The sequence below is a fragment of the Oncorhynchus tshawytscha genome, linkage group LG06, assembly GCF_018296145.1.
Source record: "Oncorhynchus tshawytscha isolate Ot180627B linkage group LG06, Otsh_v2.0, whole genome shotgun sequence".
Taxonomy (NCBI): domain Eukaryota; kingdom Metazoa; phylum Chordata; class Actinopteri; order Salmoniformes; family Salmonidae; genus Oncorhynchus; species Oncorhynchus tshawytscha.
Window position 1 is genome coordinate 21875991 of NC_056434.1, and position 21492 is coordinate 21897482.

Sequence of the window (21492 nt, forward strand, 5' to 3'; positions counted from 1 at the left end):
TCCACATTTCGTTTCGTTACAGCCTTATTCTAAAAATGATTAAATGGACCTTTTCCTCATCAATCTACACACAATACCCCATAATGACAAAGCAAAAACAGGTTTTTAGACATTTTTGCAAATGAAAATAAATACCTTATTTACATAAGTATTCAGACCCTTTGCTATGAGACTCGAAACTGAGCTCAGGTGCATCCTGTTTCCATTGATCATCCTTGAGATGTTTCTACAACTTGTTTGGAGTCCACCTGTGGTAAATTCAATTGATTGACATGATTTGGAAAGGCACACACCTGTCTATATAAGGTCCCACAGTTGACAGTGCATGTCAGAGCAAAAACCAAGCCATGGGGTCGAAGGAATTGCTCCGAGACAGGATTGTGTCAAGGCACAGATCTGTGGAAGGCTACCAAAAAATGTCTGCAGCATTGAAGGGCCCCAAGTAGAGAGTGGCCTCCATAATACTTAAATGGAAAAAGCTTGGAACCACCAAGACTCTTCCTAGAGCTGGCTGCCCGGCCGAACTAGGCAATCGGGGGGAAAAGGGCCTTGGTCTGGGAGGGGACAAAGAACCCGATGGTCACTCTGACAGAGCTCCAAAGTTCCTCTATGGAGATGGGAGAAACTTCCAGAAGGACAACTGTCTCTGCAGCACTCCACCAATGTGGCCTTTATGGTAGAGTGGCCAGATGGAAGCCACTCCTCAGTAAAAGGTACATGACGGCCCGCTTGGAGTTTGCCAAAGACACCTAAAGGACTCTCAAACCATGAGAAACAAGATTCTCTGGTCTGATGAAACCATGATTTAACTATTTGGTCTGATTGCCAAGTGTCACATCTGGAGGAAACCTGGCACCATCCCTACGTTGAAGCATGGTGGTGGCAGCATCATGCTGTGGGGATGTTTTTCTTTGGCAGGGACTGGGAGACTAGTCAGAGATATTATTGATGAAAACCTGCTCCAGAGTGCTCAGGACCTCAGACTGGGGTGAAGGTTCACCTTCCAACAGGACAACGACCATAAGCACACAGCTAATACAACAGGAGTGGCTTTGGGACAAGTCTCTGAATGTCCTTGAGATGCTCAGCAAGAGCCAGGACTTGAACCTGATCGATTATCTCTGGAGAGACTTGTAAATAGCTGTGCAGCAATGCTCCCCATCCAACCTGACAGAACTTAAGAGGATCTGCAGAGAAGAATGGAAGAAACTCCCAATTTATTTTTAGATTTAGCCTTTATTTAACTAGGCAAGTCAGTTAAGAACAAATTCTTTTTTACAATGACAGGTGTGCCAATCTTGTAGCATCATACCCAAAAAGACTCGAGGCTGTAATCGCTGCCAAAGGTGCTTCAACAAAATGCTGAGTAAAGGGTCTGAATACTTATGTAAATATGATATTTCAGTTTTTTATTGTTAATAAATTAGCAAAAAATAAAAAACAAATAGTTTTTGCTTCTTCATTATGTTGAATTGTGTGTAGATTAGTGAGGGAAAACAATTATTGAATACATTTTAGAATAAAGCTGTAACCTAACAAAATTTGGAAAATCTCAATGGGTTTGAATACTTTCAGATAGCACTGTATCACAGGAGGTTGGTGGCACCTTAATCCATGTATTCATGCCATTACATTTACTCTGTTCCAGCCATTATTTTGAGGTATCCTTCCCCCAGCAGCCTCCACTGATGTATATCTCACCATACAGTCATCTTCCAATGGCTGTGTTTTTCCTCTGTAGTTCAAATGAAGGATCGGTGCAAGCTCTTCTGTCGGGTTGCCGGGACAATGGCCTACTGTCAGCTGAAGGATCTCGTCATCCAAGGCACGCCGTGTGGCCCAGCAACCCAACAGAAGAGCTTGCACCGATCCTTTATTTGCAAAACCTGTTTTTTCTTCATCATTATGGGGTATTGTGTGTAGATTGATGAGAAAGAAAACATCAATTTAATCCATTTTAGAATAAGTCTGTAATGGAACATAATGTGGTCAAAGTCAAGGGGTCTGAATACTTTCAGAATGCACTGTACATACAAACACACGCACACACTTCTACACAGCCTCTCTAATACTTGTCTCCACTACTTCTACACAGCCTCTCTAATACTTCTCTCCACTACTTCTACACAGCCTCTCTAATACTTCTCTCCACTACTTCTACACTTCTCTAATAATCCTCTCAACTACTTCTACACAGCCTCTCCCTGATAAACCCTTTCCATTCCCTCATGAACTGTACACAGTGGTTTTCAGAAAGTGTGCTTACAGCTATTGCAGCGCCGCAAGTATTAGGCCTACAACTTAGATGTGGCTTCCTTGACAACCTTCCTGATCCACGGAGTGCTTAAAAACCTCTTAGCACACGGATCCCGATTACGGGATCAAAATCGACAACATCTGGTGAAATTGCAGAGCGCCAAATTCAAAATAAAAAATTCCAATATTAAACATTCATGAAAATACCATTGTCCTCCCCGGTTCAAAAGCTTAGAATCCTGGTAATCGAACTACGTTGTCAGATTTCAAAAAGGCTTTACGGCGAAAGCATAGCATTCGATAGGCTGAGGACAGCGCCTCACATTAGCATATTTTCCAAACCAGCACAGGCGTCACAAAATAACAAATAGCAATAAAATAAATCACTTACTTTTTAAGATCTTCCTCTGTTTACAATCCCAAGGGTCCCAGCTACACAATGAATTGTCGTTTTGTTCAATAAAGTCCTTCTTTATATCCCAAAAACGCTGTTTAGTTGGCGCCATTGAATTCAATAATCCACTCCTTCAAAATTGTTTAATATCTAAATAAACAATATTTCAGACGGAGATTACTATGTTCGAAAGGAAAAGAACGAAGAGTGCGCCCACGTTCACGCGCGCAAAAAGACTACTTTTGCCCTGGCGCTCACCTTGGAAAGACTACAAATACTTCTTTATTTTAAAAAAACAAGCCTAAAACCTTGTATAAAGACTGTTGCCACCACAAACATTGAGTGGCTGCTGCCAACACACTGACTCAACTCCAGCCACTTTTATGATGGGAATTGATGGAAATTGATGTAAAATATATCACTACTTTAAACAATGCTACTTAATATAATGTTTACATACCCTACATTACTCATCTCATATGTATATACTGTACTCTATATCATATACTGCATCTTTATGTAATACATGTATCACTAGCCACTTTAAACTATGCCACTTTGTTTACATACCCTACATTACTCATCTGATATGTATAAACTGTACTCGATACCATCTACTGCATCTTGCCTATGCCGTTCTATACCATCACTCATTCATATATCTTTATGTACATATTCTTATCTCTTTACACATGTGTATAAGGTAGTAGTTTTGGAATTGTTAAGTTACTGCATTGTCGGAACTAGAAGCACAAGCATTTCGCTACACTCGCATTAACATCTGCTAACCATGTGTATGTGACAAATAAATGTGATTTGATTTGATTTAGTGGAAGCCATAGGAACTGCAATCTGGGAGGCGGAAATTAGATTTCCCTCGGGTTTTTGCTTGCTATATCAGTTCTGTTATACTCACAGACAATATGTTAACAGTTTTAGAAACACCTGAGTGTTTTCTATCCAATTCTACCAATTATATGTATATCCTAGCTTCTGGGCCTGAATAACAGGCAGTTTACTTTGGGCATGTCAGACAGGCGGAAATTCAGGAAACTAGACCGTACGCTGAGAAGTTAATGGAAAACAGAAGTGTATAGTAATGGAATGAAATCAACTGTGCTGTATATCAGCCAACTGCCATATCTGATAGTGTCAACTTATTTCTTTATTTTAACAAATTGGGCATAACTTTAACCTTGTCTTTAAGCCTTTCTCTGAGCAATTGGTCTCTGAAACAATAAATAGTGAGTCAGAGTTCTCCACTCACACTGGTGACAGAGAGGCAGTCAGACAGTGTGCTGAGGCTAGAGCTGGGGCTGAGGCTAGAGCTGGGGCTGAGGCTAGAGCTGGGGCTGAGGCTAGAGCTGGGGCTGAGGCTAGAGCTGGGGCTGAGGCTAGAGCTGGGGCTGAGGCTAAGGCTGGAGCTGGGGCTGAGGCTAGAGCTGTGGCTGAGGCTAGAGCTGTGGCTGAGGCTAGAGCTGTGGCTGAGGCTAGAGCTGTGGCTGAGGCTAGAGCTGTGGCTGAGGCTAGAGCTGGGGCTGAAGCTAGAACTGGAGCGGCTGAGGCTAGAGCTGAGGCTGAGGCTAGAGCTGAGGCTAGAGCTGGGGTAATGCTGATGTTGAGACTGGGGCTGACTGGAGCTGAGACTTTGCCTGAGACTAAGGCTGGGGCTGATGCTAGGCTGGGCCTGAGGATGGGGCTGTGGCGGTCTTCACTTTTGACCCTGTGTGATAGCTGAGTTGGTTCCTGGCCAAGGTTTGCAGGTTCATGCCCCACATTGCAGATGTTTACACACGGCCAGGGGATTGTGCTGGAGCATTGTGCCGCTTGTCTCTTGCCAAGTCATGCATCGGGCAAAATTAAAATGCTCGGGGGACAGCCAGTTCACCAGTCAAATATTAATGCTAATCAGCTAATCACAAGAGAGAACTGGACTCCAACCACACAGGAACAATAATAGAGAATATAAATAAAGTTAGATGTTCTTGTTTTCAGCAAGGCCCCCCAGTGTTGAGCTCATACTCACACCTTGGCCAGATAACAAGCATCTTCATGAGTTTTTCCTGCTGTTTATTTATTGGAACGCTTGTAGCATTTTGTTGTTGAACACTTTCATTGTTTGACCTATTTACAAGAACTATGTGAAGTCTACTTTAGACTCTTCTTCATTTATAGGTCAAATCTACAGTACCAGTCAAAAGTTTGAACAGAAGAGCTTATTACAGGGTTTTTTATTATTTTGTACTATTTTCTGCATTGTAGAATAATACTGATGACATCAAAACTATGAAATAACACATATGGAATCATGTAGTAAGCAAAACAATGTTAAACAAATCAAATATATTATATATTTCAGATTTTTCAAAGTAGCCACCCTTTACCTTGATGACCGCTTTGTACACTCTTGTCATTCTCTCAACCAGCTTCACCTGGAATGCTTTTCCAACAGTCTTGAAGGAGTTCCCACATATGCTGAACACTTGTTGGCTGCTTTTCCTTCACTCTGCGGTCCAACTCATCCCAAACTATCTCAACTGGGTTGAGGTTGGGTGATTGTGGAGGCCAGGTCATCTGATGCAGCACTCCATCACTCTCCTTCTTGGTCAAACAGCCCTTACACAGCCTGGAGGTGTGTTGGGTCATTGTCCTGTTGAAAACAAAGGTGCAAACCAGATGGGATGGTGTATCGCTGCAGAATTCTGTGGTAGCCCTGTTGGTTAATTGTGCCTTGAATTCTAAAAAAATCACAGATAGTGTCACCAGCAAAGCTCCCCCACAGTAATTGGAGGAGCCTATTGGGAGGGATGTGCAACCTGAAAACTAGCTGTTATTGGCAGAGAGGAGGACACACTCTCTTTGATATATTGGTCTATTGACTTATAATATGTTATTGGTCAATATACCGCCTAGTGATGTCTCCCCAACCCAGCCAAACATGCTGAAATTTCAGGTGGTCTTTTCAAACAGCTCTTATACTAAAAGTGCATTATCATAATTTTCCCAATTTCAGTGTTATTTGAACCTCATCATGTATATAATGTATATATATATATATATGTGTGTGTGTGTGTGTGTGTGTGTGTGTATATACAGTGCCTTGCGAAAGTATTCGGCCCCCTTGAACTTTGCAACCTTTTGCCACATTTCAGGCTTCAAACATAAAGATATAAAACTGTATTTTTTTTAATTTTTATTTTTACAAATGCTCTCCATGAAATATCCAATAAATGTCGTTCCACTTCATGATTGTGTCTCACTTGTTGTTGATTCTTCACAAAAAAATACAGTTTTATATCTTTATGTTTGAAGCCTGAAATGTGGCAAAAGGTCGCAAAGTTCAAGGGGGCCGAATACTTTCGCAAGGCACTGTATACAGTTGAAGTTGGAAGTTTAGATTTTAAAAAACAATGTTTACCTTTATTTAACTAGGCAAGTCAGTTAAGTGATGGCTTAGGAACAGTGGGTTAACTACCTTGTTCAGGGGCAGAACGACAGATTGTTACCTTGTTAGGTCAGGGATTTGGTCTTGCAACCTTTCAATTACTAGTCCAATGCTCTTTACCACTAAACAACCTGCCGCCCCTGCGGCATACACCTTAGCCAAATACATTTATGCTACATTTTTCACAATTCCTGACATTTAATCTGAGTAAAAATTCCCTGTCTTAGGTCAGTTAGGAGCACCACTTTATTTTAAGAATGTGAAATGTCAGAATAATAGTAGAGAGAATGATTTATTTCAGCTTTTATTTTTTTCATCACATTGCCAGTGGGTAAGACGTTTACATACATTCAATTCGTATTTGGTAGCATTGCCTTTCAATTGTTTAATTTGGGTCAAACATTTAGTGTAGCCTTCCACAAGCTTCCCACAATAAGTTAGGTGAATTTTGGCCCATTCCTCCTGCCAGAGCTGGTGTAGCTGAGTTAGGTTTGTAGGCCTCCTTGCTCACACACGCTTTTTCAGTTCTGCCCACACATTTTCTATAGGATTGAGGTCAGAGCTTTGTGATGGCCACTCCAATACCTTGACTTTGTTGTCCATTTTGCCACAACTTTGGAAGTATGCTTGGGGTCATTGTCCATTTGGAAGACCCATTTGCGAACAAGCTTAAACTTTCTGACTGATGTCTTGAGATGTTGCTTCAATACATCCACATAATTTTCCTACCTCATGATGCCATCTATTTTGTGAAGTGCACTAGTCCCTCCTGCAGCAAAACACCCCAACAACATGATGCTGCCACCCCCATGTTTCACGGTTGGGATGGTGTTCTTTGCCTTGCAAGCTTCCCCCTTTTTCCTCCAAACATAATGATGGTCATTATAGCCAAACAGTTCTATTTGTGTTTCATCAGACCTGAGGACTTTTCTCCAAGAAGTACAATCTTTGTCCCCATATGCAGTTGCAAACCGTAGTCTGGCTTTTTTATGGCGGTTTTGGAGCAGTGGCTTCTTCCTTGCTGTGCGGCCTTTCAGGTTATGTTGATATAGGACTAGTTTTTACTGTGGATATAGATACTTTTGTACCTGTTTCCTCCAGCATCTTCACAAGGTCATTTGTGTTTTTTCTGGAATTGATTTGCACTTTTCGCACCAAAGTACATTAATCTCTAGGAGACAGAACGCATCTCCTTCCTCAGCGGTATGATGGCTGCGTGGTCCCATGGTGTTTATACTTGCGTACTATTGTATGTACAGATGAACATGGTACCTTCAGGTGCTCCCAAGGATGAACCAGGCTTGTGGAGGTCTACAATAGTTTTTCTGAGGTTTTGGCTGATTTCTTTTGATTTTCCCATGATGTCAAGAGGCACTGAGTTTGAAGGTAGGCCTTGAAATACATCCACAGGTACACCTCTAATTGACTCAAATGATGTCACTTAACCTATCAGAAGCTTCTAAAGCCATGACATAATTTTCTTGAATTTTCCAAGCTGTTTAAAGACACAGTGAACTTAGTGTATGGAAATGTCTGACACACTGGAATTGTGATACAGTGAATTATAAGTGAAATAATTTGTCTGTAAACAATTGTTGTAAAAATGACTTGTGTCATGCACTACGTAGATGTCCTAACCGACTTGCCAAAACTATAGTTTGTTAACAAGAGATTTGTGAAGTGATTGAAAATCAGGTTTTAATGATTCCAACCTAAGTGTATGTAAACTTCTGACTTCAACTATATACACTGCTCAAAAAAATAAAGGGAACACTAAAATAACACATCCTAGATCTGAATGAATGAAATATTCTTATTAAATACTTTTTTCTTTACATAGTTGAATGTGCTGACAGCAAAATCACACACAAATTATCAATGGAAATCAAATTTATCATCCCATGGAGGTCTGGATTTGGAGTGACACTCAAAATTAAAGTGGAAAACCACACTACAGGCTGATCCAACTTTGATGTAATGTCCTTCAAACAAGTCAAAATGAGGCTCAGGAGTGTGTGTGGCCTCCACGTGCCTGTATGACCTCCCTACAACGCCTGGGCATGCTCCTGATGAGGTGGCGGATGGTCTCCTGAGGGATCTCCTCCCAGACCTGGACTAAAGCATCCGCCAACTCCTGGACAGTCTGTGGTGCAACGTGGCGTTGGTGGATGGAGCGAGACATGATGTCCCAGATGTGCTCAATTGGATTCAGGTCTGGGGAACGGGCGGGCCAGTCCATAGCATCAATGTGTTTCTCTTGCAGGAACTGCTGACACACTCCAGCCACATGAGGTCTATCATTGTCTTGCATTAGGAGGAACCCAGGGCCAACCGCACCAGCATATGGTTTCACAAGGGGTCTGAGGATCTCATCTCGGTACCTAATGGCAGTCAGGCCACCTCTGGCGAGCACATGGAGGGCTGTGCGGCCCCCCAAAGAAATGCCACCCCACATCATGACTGACCCACCGCCAAACCGGTCATGCTGGAGGATGTTGCAGGCAGCAGAACGTTCTCCACGGGGTCTCCAGACTCTGTCACGTCTGTCATGTGCTCGGTGTGAATCTGCTTTCATCTGTGAAGAGCACAGGGCGCCAGTGGCGAATTTGCCAATCTTGGTGTTCTCTGGAAAATGCCAAACGTCCTGCACGGTGTTGCAGGGCTCTGGCAGTGCTCCTCCTGCTCCTCCTTGCACAAAGGCGGAGGTAGCGGTCCTGCTGCTGGGTTATTGCCCACCTACGGCCTCCTCCACGTCTCCTGATGTACTGGCCTGTCTCCTGGTAGCGCCTCCATGCTCTGGACACTACACTGACAGACACAGCAAACCTTCTTGCCACAGCTCGCATTGATGTGCCACCCTGGATGAGCTGCACTACCTGAGCCACTTGTGTGAGTTGTAGACTCCGTCTCATGCTACCACTAGAGTGAAAGCACCGCCAGCATTCAAAAGTGCCCAAAACATCAGCCAGGAAGCATAGGAACTGAGAAGTGGTCTGTGGTCACCACCTGCAGAACCACTCCTTTATTGGGGGTGTCTTGCTAATTGCCTATAATTTCCACCTGTTGTCTATTCCATTTGCACAACAGCATGTGAAATGTATTGTCAATCAGTGTTGCTTCCTAAGTGGACAGTTTCATTTCACAGAAGTGTGATTGACTTGGAGTTACATTGTGTTGTTTAAGTGTTCCCTTTATTTTTTTGAGCAGTGTATATATATATATATATATATATATATATATATATGTATGTCACACACTGACCTGAGATATCTCTGTTTTCTTTATATTCTGGTTAGGTCAGGGTGTGACTAGGGTGGGTACGCTATTTTTGTATTGTCTAGGGTTTTATATGTCTAGGTGATCTGTATGTCTATGGTGGCCTGATATGGTTACCAATCAGAGGCAGCTGTTTATCGTTGTCTCTGATTGGGGATCATATTTAGGTAACCATTTCCCTTTGGTGTTTGTGGGATCTTGTTCTATGTTTAGTTGCCTGTCTGCACTATTCCTACAGCTTCACTTTTCGTTTGTGCTTGTTTGTTTTGTTTTGCTGAGTTTTGGTTTTATTAAAAACATGTGGAACTCTACTCACTCTGCGCCTTGGTCTCATCTTTATAACGAACGTGACAGAAGATCCCACCAACAAAGGACCAAGCAGCGTGTTCAGGAGGAATGGACCTGGGAAGAGATCCTGGATGCAGGCGGGGGAGTATTGCCGTCTGAAGGAAGAAATCGAGGCAGCGAAAGCGGAACGGCGACATTGCGAGGAGTTATACAAACGAGGCAAGCACGAGAGGCAACCCCTCCTAAAAATATGGGAGGGGCACACGGGGAGGTTGGCTGAGTCAGGTTGGAGACCTGAGCCAACTCCTCGTGCTTACCTTGGGGAGCGTGTGACTGGTCAGACACCGTGTTACGCAATGAGGCGCACGGTGTCTCCAGTTCGCATTCATAGCCCGGTGTGCTCTATTCCAGCTCCTCGCATTTGCCGGGTTAGAATTGGCCTCTGACTGGAGACCGGCTCAGCGCTCCTGGTCTCCAGTACACCTCCTTGGACCAGGATATCCTGCACCGGCTCTGCGTACTGTGTCTCCGGTGCGTCTGCACAGCCCAGTGCGCCCTGTGCTAGCGCCCCGCACTTGCCGGGCTCAAGTGAGCATCCAGCCAGGACGCATTGTGCCAGCTTTTACGCTCCAGATCTCCAGTGCGCCCTGAGGTGCATGTCACCAGCCCGGTACCACCAGTGCCGGCACCACATACCTGACCTCCAGTGCGCCTCCACAGTCCAGTACGTCCTGTGCCTCCTCTCCGCACTCGCCCTGAGGTGCGTGTCATCGGCCCGGTGCCACCGGTCCCACGCATCAGGTCTCCAGTGCGCCTCCACAATCCAGTGCGTACTGTGCCTCCTCCCCGCACTCGCCCTGAGGTGCGTGTCATCAGCCCGGTACCACCAGTACCGGTCCCACGCATCAGACCTCCAGTGCGCCTCCACAGTCCAGAGCTTCCGGCGACAGTTCCCAGTCCAGAGCTTCCGGCAACGTTTCACAGTCCGGAACCGCCAACGATTAGCCACAGTCCGGAACCTCCACCGACGGTTCACAGTCCGGAACCTCCACCGACGGTCTACAGACCGGAATCCCCACCAACAGTCCACAGTCTGGAACCTCCAACGACGGGCCACAATCAGGAACCTCCAACAACGGGCCACAGTCCGGAACCTGCAACGACGGTCCACAGTCCGGAACCTCCACCGACGGTCCACAGTCCGGAACCTCCACCGACGGTCCACAGTCCGGAACCTCCACCGACGGTCCACTGTCCGGGGTCTCCGGCGACGGACCCCAGTCCGGTGTCTTCGGCGACGGTCCCCAGTCCGGGGTCTCCGGCGACTGTTCCCAGTCCGGTCCGGTTCTACAAAGGCGGAGGGATCAGAGTAAAGAGGGGGGGCTGCGTCCAGAACCGGAGCTGCCACCGAGGGTAGATGCCCACCCGGACCCTCCCCTATAGGTTCCGGTTTGCGGCCGGGAGTCCGCACATTTGGGGGTACTGTCATGCCCTGACCTGAGATATCTCTGTTTTCGATATATTTTGGTTAGGTCAGAGTGTGACTAGGGTGGGTACGCCAGTTATGGATTGTCTAGGGTTTTTGTATGTCTAGGGTTTTTGTAGATCTAGGTGATTTGTATGTCTATGGTGGCCTGATATGGTTCCCAATCAGAGGCAGCTGTTTATCGTTGTCTCTGATTGGGGATCATATTTAAGTAGCCATTTCCCTTTGGTGTTTGTGGGATCTTGTTCAATGTTTAGTTGCCTGTCTGCACTATTCGTATAGCTTCACATTTTGTTTGTGCTTGTTTGTTTTGTTTGGCTGAGTTTCGGTTTTATTAAAAACATGTGGAACTCTACTCACGCTGCGCCTTGGTCTCATCTTTATAACGAATGTGACAATATATATATATATATATATATATATATATAATATAAATTATGTTTTTGAGTGCACTGCCCCTTTAAAATAATCTTAAAATATCTGTACATTTTTACTGAAAAAATATATGGTAGATCATGTACATTTGCGATGTATAGTATCTTGTTATGTTGAAACTAACCTACATACAGACCAGTACCATCCTATAAAACTGTAACACTAAGGACTGGATTCAATCCTTTTTGCAGAAGTATCGCAGAAGATCCTAATTAAAATGTGAAGGTAATTTCCGATTGAGCCGACGACATAAGCAGTGCTTACCGTGAATGCAGTCCCCGCGAATACAGGAACATTGCCTTTAGATTTCAAACGAGCTATAGTGCTGAACTTCTACGATGCTTTGGTGATACGGATTGAATCAAGCCCTAAAGGTGCGCCGTCTTATTTCTGATTATAGGTCAGTTGTTGACATCCTGCAGAGAGGTCCAGATGATACAGGGGGTGAGGATGGATGGGGAGTACTACCTGAAAGTCAAGTCCAGGATTCTACAGGTGTGTGCTCTCTGTCAGAATCACTGACTATCACTTCATCATTAATCATTTACAGGCCAGGATTCAGCCATTGTTGTCTCAATGTGTTTCTTCCTAGATCTACTGTGCTGAGATGCAGACTGATTTCCCTAAGGAATATGTTACGCTGCGGAGTGGTCAGACAGACAACTACTCAGAGGTCTATGGATACAGGTTTGCTCATTGAAACTGGATTACCCTGTGTCTGTGCTTAATTCATTTTCTGTTTATGGACAGAATACACTATAATACTATATATGATTCTAAATGAACATTAATTCAAAAAGTCATTACATGTAAGCAATGTATTGTAACGTATATGCTAGGAGTCAGGAAGCAGGTGCAGAAGGTGAGTTGTATAATGATAATAAGCAGATAAACAAAACAGAATAAGCGTACTGAACGTGAGCATAACCAGAGGGGGAATGAGAGGTTCCTGGTGGAGAGCCAGACACGATCACCAGGATGGAACACGGGGGAGGAGTGTGTGTGTGAGTGACGAAGTGAGTTCTGGGTGTATTCTACCTAGGGAAGGAACCGGGCCCACTAACCCTGCCGGTCCTGGCGGAAACTCCCCATCTACCCGTTGGACTGAGGCTGGAACCTGAATGTGAGGCTGACCGTGGCACCCAGCTTATCCATGAAGGCTTTCCAGACCTGTGACGTGAATTGGGGACCACGTTCGGAAACTTTGTCCTCTGGAAGGCCATAGTCCCGGAAGACCTGCTGGAATAGTGCCTCAGCGACCTGGAGAGCAGTAGGTAGACCAGAGAGGGATAAAACGGTAGGATGTAGAGAATCTGTCAACAAAGACCATAATAGTGGTAAAACCCATCAGAAGTCTATGGACATATTTGACCAAGGCCGTTGAGGCACGGGAAGGGGAAATAGTTTACCTGCTGGAGCGTGCCGGAGAGATTTGGATTGGATACATACGGTGCATGAGTTGACATAGTGGGCGACGTCCTGCGCCAAGGTGGGCCACCAGTATTTATCAAAGAGAGGGATTGGATGGTATGTGTGATATCTGGGTATCCAGCGGCGAGGGATGTGTGTGCCCAGGTCAACATCTGATCTCTCACCCCTGTGGAGACGTAGATGCGTTCTGGAGGGCAGGTAGCAGGAGCGGGTTCCCTCTCCAGAGCCTGGCGGATGTCCTCATCTACGTCCCAACACGAGGGGCCAACAATTCGGGTGTCCTCATAATGAGAATAAGCAGATAAACAAAACAGAAGAAGCGTACTGAACGTGAACAAAACCAATACTTCCTGAAGACTGAGGCTACTGACGGCTAAATAAAGGGGAAGTAATCAAGGTAATGAAGTCCAGGTATGCATAACAATGGGGAGCAGGTGTGCGTAATGATGGTTGCCAGGTGTGCGTAATGTGCGCTGCCAGGACCGGTGGTTAGTAGACCGGCGACGTCGAATGCTGGAGAGAGGGAACGGGAGTAGGCGTGAGATGTATATTATCTGAAACCTAATTTTTTATGTCTAGGTTGCTGAATCCTTTTGATTGCCCCTACAACGACAGCAGAAGGCAGGACTGTGACTGCAGGAACGATTACTCTGCAGCGGGATACACTCTCTTCCATAAGGTCCGTCTGGACATCATCTCACTGAGGATAATGAGTGAGTAATGACCATGTGATTGACTGACCACTCCACTACAATAAGACCACACATCCATGTTGTTTGACCCCTGCACACAGCCCGATCCTCTCGCCCACCTCACAAAAAAATGGATTCGCTCATTGAATATAATTTTCACCGCCTTTCGCCACACCCTCAGACTCAGCACAGAAATCATGATAATGCCTTTCAACAGGCCTTGTTCAGATCACTGGCATAGAGTTGACAACGCATGGGCACCTTGAGACACACACTTACACAGACACATGGTAACACACAGGCATACTCCTATACACACAAATGCTTGTAAACACACAAAATATCTTGTGTTCTCTGACCCACACATGCATACTCCCTCGCTCATACTCTCTCGCACACACACACACACACATGCAACATCTCCAGCGATATTTCTTTGCCCATTACGACATCCAGCCACACCTCTCCAGTTGTCCCTGAACATGTTTATGATTAGTGCACATGTGGCATGGTCCGGATTGGTGGTATTTATATCTGTGTGCAGCTAGGAGGAGGGAGCCCAGAACACATGTAGTCATCTTCCCACCCCATCCCCTGTCTACTCTGGTCCTGACAGCACATGTTCCCAGCACACACAAGGCCCTCCCCTCCCACTGCATGGAACTCAGTTAGATTTGGGGCGGCTTGACTTTAATAATGGTTTCAAGATGAAGAGAGGATTATGAGCTGCTCTAGCTGTGCAATGCGTTTCTCATTAACTTTACCGCCATTTCAGATAGAGACAAAAAGAGAGAGAGGAAGAGAGAGACAGCGAGAGAGTGAGTGAGACAGAGAGAGACAGAGGAAGATAGAGGAGCACTGGTCATGGTCATCATGTGGGACAATGCAGTAGAAATACCAGAGTAACTAAGCTCATCTTAAATGTCATGTGGTTTAACCTCTGATGTGCTTTAGGCCAGGGCAGTTGCATAGAGCGCCTTGTCTCTTACTGGAACTCATGACTCTGTGTATTGATTGTAACCTTCATATGCTCTGTGTCTGCCTATTGATTGTGTATTGATTTAACCATATGCTCTGTGTCTGCCTATTGCTCGTGTATTGATTTAACCATATGCTCTGTGTCTGCCTATTGATCGTGTATTGATTTAACCATATGCTCTGTGTCTCTGTGTTATGTATCAGCCACAGACCTGAAGTTTTCTCAGACCCTGTTTGGTCGTCCCGTCCCCTTCGCCACAGCAGGAGACTGCTACAGTGCTGCCAAGTGTCCTCAGGTAGGAAACGGAGACCATTTTTGAGTCTGTAATTTATTGACTTTAATCTGTATGCCTGTATGTTTTGATGGGGGCCTTGAGCCAACTTTTCCTGAATGGGTTTTATTGACCTGACATGTCCAGTACGTTAACTGGAGTAAAATCGTACGTGTTCCCAGTTTCCACCAGTGGAGTAACCACATAATCACACTTAACCATCCAGTGTAGCTCAGTGTGTCTGTCCACTGAACCATGATGCTGCTTTCATTGTCAGCCCCTGGAATGGAAATGAGATACAGACTAATTGAATGTATTTGAATCCTGATCAGGTCCACTTTAAAACAATTTCAGTTTGTTCAAGAGAAGTTGGTTTGAGGTCTATTGTAATCACTGTGGTGTTCTTCCACAGGGCCAGTTTAGCATTAACCTCATAGGGACTGGTCTGAAGGTGGCTGAGGCAACCAAGTGGACCTCACAGGGCAACTATGTCTCTGTCAAAGTTCACAGATCAGAGGTAAGGAGGACTCTAGGATTCTGGTGTTCTGAATAACTACTCTAAACCCTCCTGTAATCTGAACTGTCACCTGTTATGATTCTATTCTAGGAATTTCTAGTAGCATTAATAAAATCCTATTTCTTTATGGAAAGTTATTTGTCCTGTCCCACTCCATTTCATTCTTATTTCTCCCTCTGTCTATAGGATGGGGTAAGAATCTATGGTCGCTGTGGTGGGTTCTGTGGGAAGTGCATTCCCCAGCCTCACAACGGCCTGCTGGTTTATGTCCAGTGATGGTCAGGGACCAAACCCCAACCCAACCATCTCCCAAGGGTCTCCCAGTGGTCTCTCAACGTTCTCCCAACATCAGACCAGGAAGTGAAACCAGAGCGTCTGGGGATCCAATGCACTTAATTTGTGAAGGTTGCCATCCCTTTCCTCCCTTCATCACTAGGGTTTAATGACAGGAACCTAGTTACCAAGATTTACTGCCCAAAACCACTCCCTTTTCCCGGGAAAAATAACTGCGAGAAACCGGTAAATTCTAATAAATTATTTATATCAATGGAACTGTTAATTATATGCGATGTCTAAATCTGGTTTCTCTACGGCCTTCTCTCTGCTCTCTGCATGATCAATCATCAATGCTCATGGTAGGGACAAACAGCCCATCTCAGTATGGAGTGCAGTTCACAATGCGTGTAGACCTATCATCTCATCATAACTTTTTTTCTTGTGATAGGTAGGCCTACATTTTCTGCAGCATAGCCTATTCTACAGTAATATAAGGACCGAATACGCATCTAATTTACATATCACCATTGTGCTTTCGAGGGTCATCATATTTTGTAATTGTAAAGATTTGTTTTTATTATTGCAGCTGCAGAGTTTTAAAACAGCCTATCACTCGAATATCGTTGATTTAAATCCAAGCATGTGCAAACAGTCTCTCTCTCCTTCAATTCCATTCAATTTGCAAAATGAATAATAATCTTCAAGATAGATATATATAGCTATAAAGGGTCCTTCAGCAGAATCAATGACTCTGAAGATGAGCTCCGTCTGTTATGTCTGACCTCACTAGTGTTTGCAATTGTAATGACTGTTGTAGAGTCTGTGCATTGGAATATCAAAAGCAGACTGTCAGACAATCTCACATATTCCAGCATTGTAGAGTCTCGCATAAAGGGACACAATCATATTTTGGGGCGGGAAGTAGCAACACGGATGCACAGTACAGAGCTAAGGGAAGAATCCTCTCATGGTTTCTAGTAAGAGCTTACTCATCTCATAAGGGTAAAATGTTCTTATGGAACTCTGAAAGGAAACATGAATTAGTCATTATAGAACTGGTACAACTATTTACGTTTTTATACAGTCAGCAAGACAACTTTTTGTTGGGTAAATGGAACATCTCAATAAATATTTAAATTGTATTAACTTATAGTGTTATGGAACAAGGGTAATTATGAATTCCTGCAAAAATGTTCTGATAAATTATGTTTTTGTTGTGATTAGATTAGTAATAACCCCAAATTATATAAATTATATAGCTTAAAAATGTTACAAAGATCAAGGAAGGAGAATTCTCCAGATCAGAAGATACGTCGAGACAGGGGCGCAACTTTCACTGGGGATGGGGGGACATGTCCCTCCCACCTTCTGAAATTGCATTTTGTCCAGTTTTATCATTGGAATGTGATACAAAATGAGGCAACCGTGTGCTTTAGGACCATGCAGACACCTCCGAGTGGTTGGGTAGGCTGTTTGGAGTGTTTATCCAACAGAATAAAATTTTAAAATGTTGTCCCCACCACTTCTAAAACGAAAGTTGCGCCAGACATGGGTTTTTCGGGAAAGAATCATTCGCCAATCAGTTAGCTAGGCTTTGTGTACAACTGTTGTTGTGTATTCTTCTACTAATGGTCACCCAGACTTGCCTTATCTCAAACGCCAAAGGTCGTAGGTGAGGAGTCCTGCATCACAGATTAATCCTCACTGTTCTGTTGTGTAATACTACTGAAAACTCTTCAGAGCCCAATGACTTACTGACTACTGTCTGACTGACATGTAATTAGAATGATTTATCTAGCAGGTCATAGAGAGACAACCAAATAGACACTAAATCATTGGCGTTGTGACCTGGAAAACAGTTTTTTTATATATATATTTAATTCATTAATATGGTGGCAACTGTTGTCTACATCATGTAAGAGGTATTAAGTCAAGGTCAAGCTCTCATCTCCAGTCAGTAGCTAGTTTGTCTCAGTACATTTGTGATATTGTTTTCCAGATCATGTCTCTTCTAGGTCCTATAGGTGCATGTGACCCTACCTCTCACAAGAATCGATTCTCATGAGAAGAATTTCATTATATTGCAAAATATTTACGTTTGACCATATTTATTCTGTAATGATATGTAATGATACATTAGAATACTAATAGCCGAGAAGCCATTGTTTGGTTTACTGTTTGATGCTGAAAAGGTATTACAGATTGTAGTGTGTGTAAGTAACCACCAACTTGAAAGAGGATCTTTGAATGGTGCTTTTATAACTACTGAAATGACCTCTAATCTTGAGAAGGAACATAATAGTGGCATTGGAACTGACATTAGCTGTAGCACAACCTCGACACCCTTTGAATGAATATGTTCGGCCTTCATGCCTGTAAATGTACTACTTATTACAGCATAATGCCCAAAATGCTTTGCATAAAATATCATGGTCCTCGTATTAATGTAGCTGACGACCAAGCTGGAGGGTTGCCAGATATATGCTGAACTACATAAGGAAACCTGCCTGAAGGAACCCTATCATCATTTAGGTGAAATGATGTCACTGTGACCACTATAACTGGGTTTTGGCAACCCTGCCATGCTGGCACTCCGATGTTAAGCTTTAACCAAAGTTTCATAGATGCAGAATATAACTTTTGTCAGATAATGCAGCTAGAAAACCTTTGTCTATCATTCTTGTTTGATAGGCAATTGTACTATGATGAGGTCTGTATCAGAAATGTTAAGAATACTTGATGCACTATGTGCCATACATTTTGTGGAAGGGTAATCCTGTTTATTTCTTTTTTTTAAATAACAGTTAAGATTTGTAACTTATGATATGTGTGTATTTTTTTATATTCATACTTGAAGTGTAAACTGTGTCTCGACGACATGGGCATTGAATTGAACAAGGTGCTTGTTTGCTATGTATTATCCAAAGATGTTTTTAAGAATCATATGTACCTACAGTATGAAAATGAATGATTCTGGTGCTATGGTCATTCATTTTAATTGTATCAACATCGTAGGTTTTGCTACTATACTAACACTGTATAATAAGCAGTAATTAAATATTGTAATGCTTTTCAATTGATTGCTGTGTGTTTGAATGCTTCCATATTACAGTAAATGTTGTGAGTAGAAATCGCTCTTTATTTTGCTATAGTGTGAATGGTTGGAAAGGGTAAAGGAATGCTGGTGCGTGCTTCAACAGAGGAGGCCTTTGGTTGGACGTGAATGGCAGAGAGTCAGAGCTGTTTAGGTGGCTGTGCTAGCTGGCTTGTGGGTCCATGTGGATTCACTTATTGGTGCAGATTGCATTTCCACAACATGACTTGTTCAATTTCACTTGGACGCATAAACACAGCAAATACTTTGGCTGTAGTTTCTCACTACACCAGGCAGGCACACAGTGTGGACTCTGCATCTGGGGCTGTCAACCTACCAATGAGTCACCAAAATGCTCTGTCAAATCAGAAAGTGAGGTCCGTTTTCCAATTCTCTTTGAAAACCTGACTAAAAAAGCGAAATTCCCAAAAATGATGTCACTGAAAAGGACTTGATAATGGTACTTTAGCGAGGCGAGCTGTTTATGGGTGAGGAACTTTTGCAAGGCTCATTGCACCAGGGATAGCTTTGTACATGAAATGAAACCAGATACCGTAATCCCTGAATAACTACTTTGATTCTGTCTCAGCAGAGTGGAGAGGGAAATGAAAAAAACTAACTTGGTTCCACAAAAGGTTAATCTCATGATTTGGAAGAGTGCGGGTTGTATCACAACAAAAACTCCCCAAAAGCAGTTTACCAGGGAAGCCAAGCTGTGCTGAAGTCCACATGGAGTCTTCTGGCTAGAGAGAGAGATGGTAGATGAGATGTGCTGGGCTCCTCTGCTCTTTGCTCAGAGAAACCAGACATCCCTAAAAAACAGACCAGCACTGATGAATGATCCCCATAAAAGCAACTAATGATTGATGTCAGCCATGAAAAACATGATAGTTAAAAGAGCGGCCTGGCTTGTTGTTCACTCTGCATTCCATTACCCCATCACTTTTAATGTGCAGCAATCGGTTTTACTGTGGGTCTGTTCTTCAAACCCATGATCAATGCTTGGATGGGTTTTTATAGTGTAAACAAATACATTTCAAATGTTTCCACTAAGTATTTGTACTGTAAACAATGGAAAGATATTCCCCTGCATTCATAATTTAGTGCAGTGGATAAATAACAAAATGCAGTACTGTAGGGCTACATGCAGTAACAGTCAAAGTTGTTGTTACAGTTATAGGTCACACATCCGTATCTGGTCCGTTGTGGAGTTAAATCTCTGGTTGTATGATGTGAAAATGGTTCCCATATGGCTCTGCATAATGGTCAATAATGTCCCGCAGTGCTGTAGGTAGAGCTCTATACTGTACAACCGACAGTGGGCATTGAACCTGAGATTCGTGCCATTTACTACAGTATGTCGTTGTGTGGGGTTCGTATGCCTCCTGTGAGTATTTCTTGCTATCTACATGGATGATAGCTGTAGCCCAAGATAGCCTACAGGTAAGCTAATAGGTTAATATAACGCTAAAGCAAAACCACAGCATTATCATAAAATGAGGCCTGTATAAGAACTTCTAATCTGATCAATCACATTGGCCCCTGGTTCATGAAAGATTTGGCTAAACACTGCTCTCTGTTGGTGGTACAGTGTCACTGGCGTCTTTTTTTTTTTGTGCAGTAATTTCTTTTGACACAACAGCATGTAGTTGTTAACAAGTCCATACAACAAAGGGTAAAGGGTTAGATATAGGTGTAGGTCAAAAACAGACATGGCAGCTCCACTTCTAGCTCCTAAGCAACTTTGCAGTATTTTGTTTTTTGTATGTTATTTCTTATATTTTTAGCCCACAGTGTTTTTTGTGTTATTACATACAGCCGGAAATAACTTTTGGATATCAGAGTGGCGGTAACTCACCAGCATTACGACCAGAAATACAACTTTCCCGAATTGGATCCCTTGTTCGTACCCCACAGGGCATTTTACTTGTCCCAGAGGCTGCTTCAAGATGCCGCCGGCGGAAAAGAGGTATTTGGAGTGGACTTCTAGTTTGACTCAGGAGGCATGCACACCATCCACCGCTTCCAAGTAGTTTACTCACTAATGTTCAGTCCCTGGACAATAATGTAGATGAGCTCAGGGTGAGGATCTCCTTCCAGAGAGACATCAGGGCCTGTAACATACTCTATTTCACGGAATCATGGCTCTCCAGATATACTGTCCCCTTCCATACAGCCATCTGGGTTCTCAGTACATTGTGCAGACAGGAATAAAGAACTCTCTGGGAAGAAGAAAGGCGTGGTGTATGTTTCATGATTAAATTCTCATGGTGTGATTGTGATAACGTACAGGAACTCAAGTTATTTTGTTATTTTGAAACCACATATACTGAGGCTGCATTTATTGTAGCTGGGATTTTTAACCAAGCAAATTTGAAGAAAACGCTACCAAAGTTCTATCAACAACTGTAGTACCCGCGCATCAAAAACTCTCATCCATTGTTACTCCACCTTACAGGATGGCTAAAAGGCCCTCCCCCGCCCTCCCTTTGGCAAATCAGATCACGTCTCCATTCTGCTACTCCCTTCCTATAGGCAGAAACTCAAACAGGAAGTACCCGTGCTAAGGTCTATTCAGCGCTATTCTGACGACTCGGAATCCATGCTGCAAGATTGTTTTGATCACGCAGACTGGGATATATTCCGGGTTGC

At 43.5% G+C, this 21492-nt stretch overlaps 1 protein-coding gene across 2 annotated transcripts in view; it reads left to right on the forward strand.

Moving 5' to 3' along the window:
* Positions 1-18826, forward strand: part of LOC112252238 (A disintegrin and metalloproteinase with thrombospondin motifs 20-like) — a 144499-nt gene extending 125673 nt beyond the window's left edge. For both annotated transcript variants that reach the window (XM_024423301.2, XM_042323074.1), the window contains 6 exons: positions 11981-12075; positions 12173-12267; positions 13591-13724; positions 14886-14977; positions 15366-15470; positions 15657-18826. In XM_024423301.2, the coding sequence (XP_024279069.1) occupies positions 11981-12075; positions 12173-12267; positions 13591-13724; positions 14886-14977; positions 15366-15470; positions 15657-15746 (611 nt within the window). In that variant the 3' untranslated portion in view covers positions 15747-18826. The remainder of the gene's footprint in view (positions 1-11980; positions 12076-12172; positions 12268-13590; positions 13725-14885; positions 14978-15365; positions 15471-15656) is intronic.
* The last annotated feature ends 2666 nt before the right edge of the window (positions 18827-21492 follow it).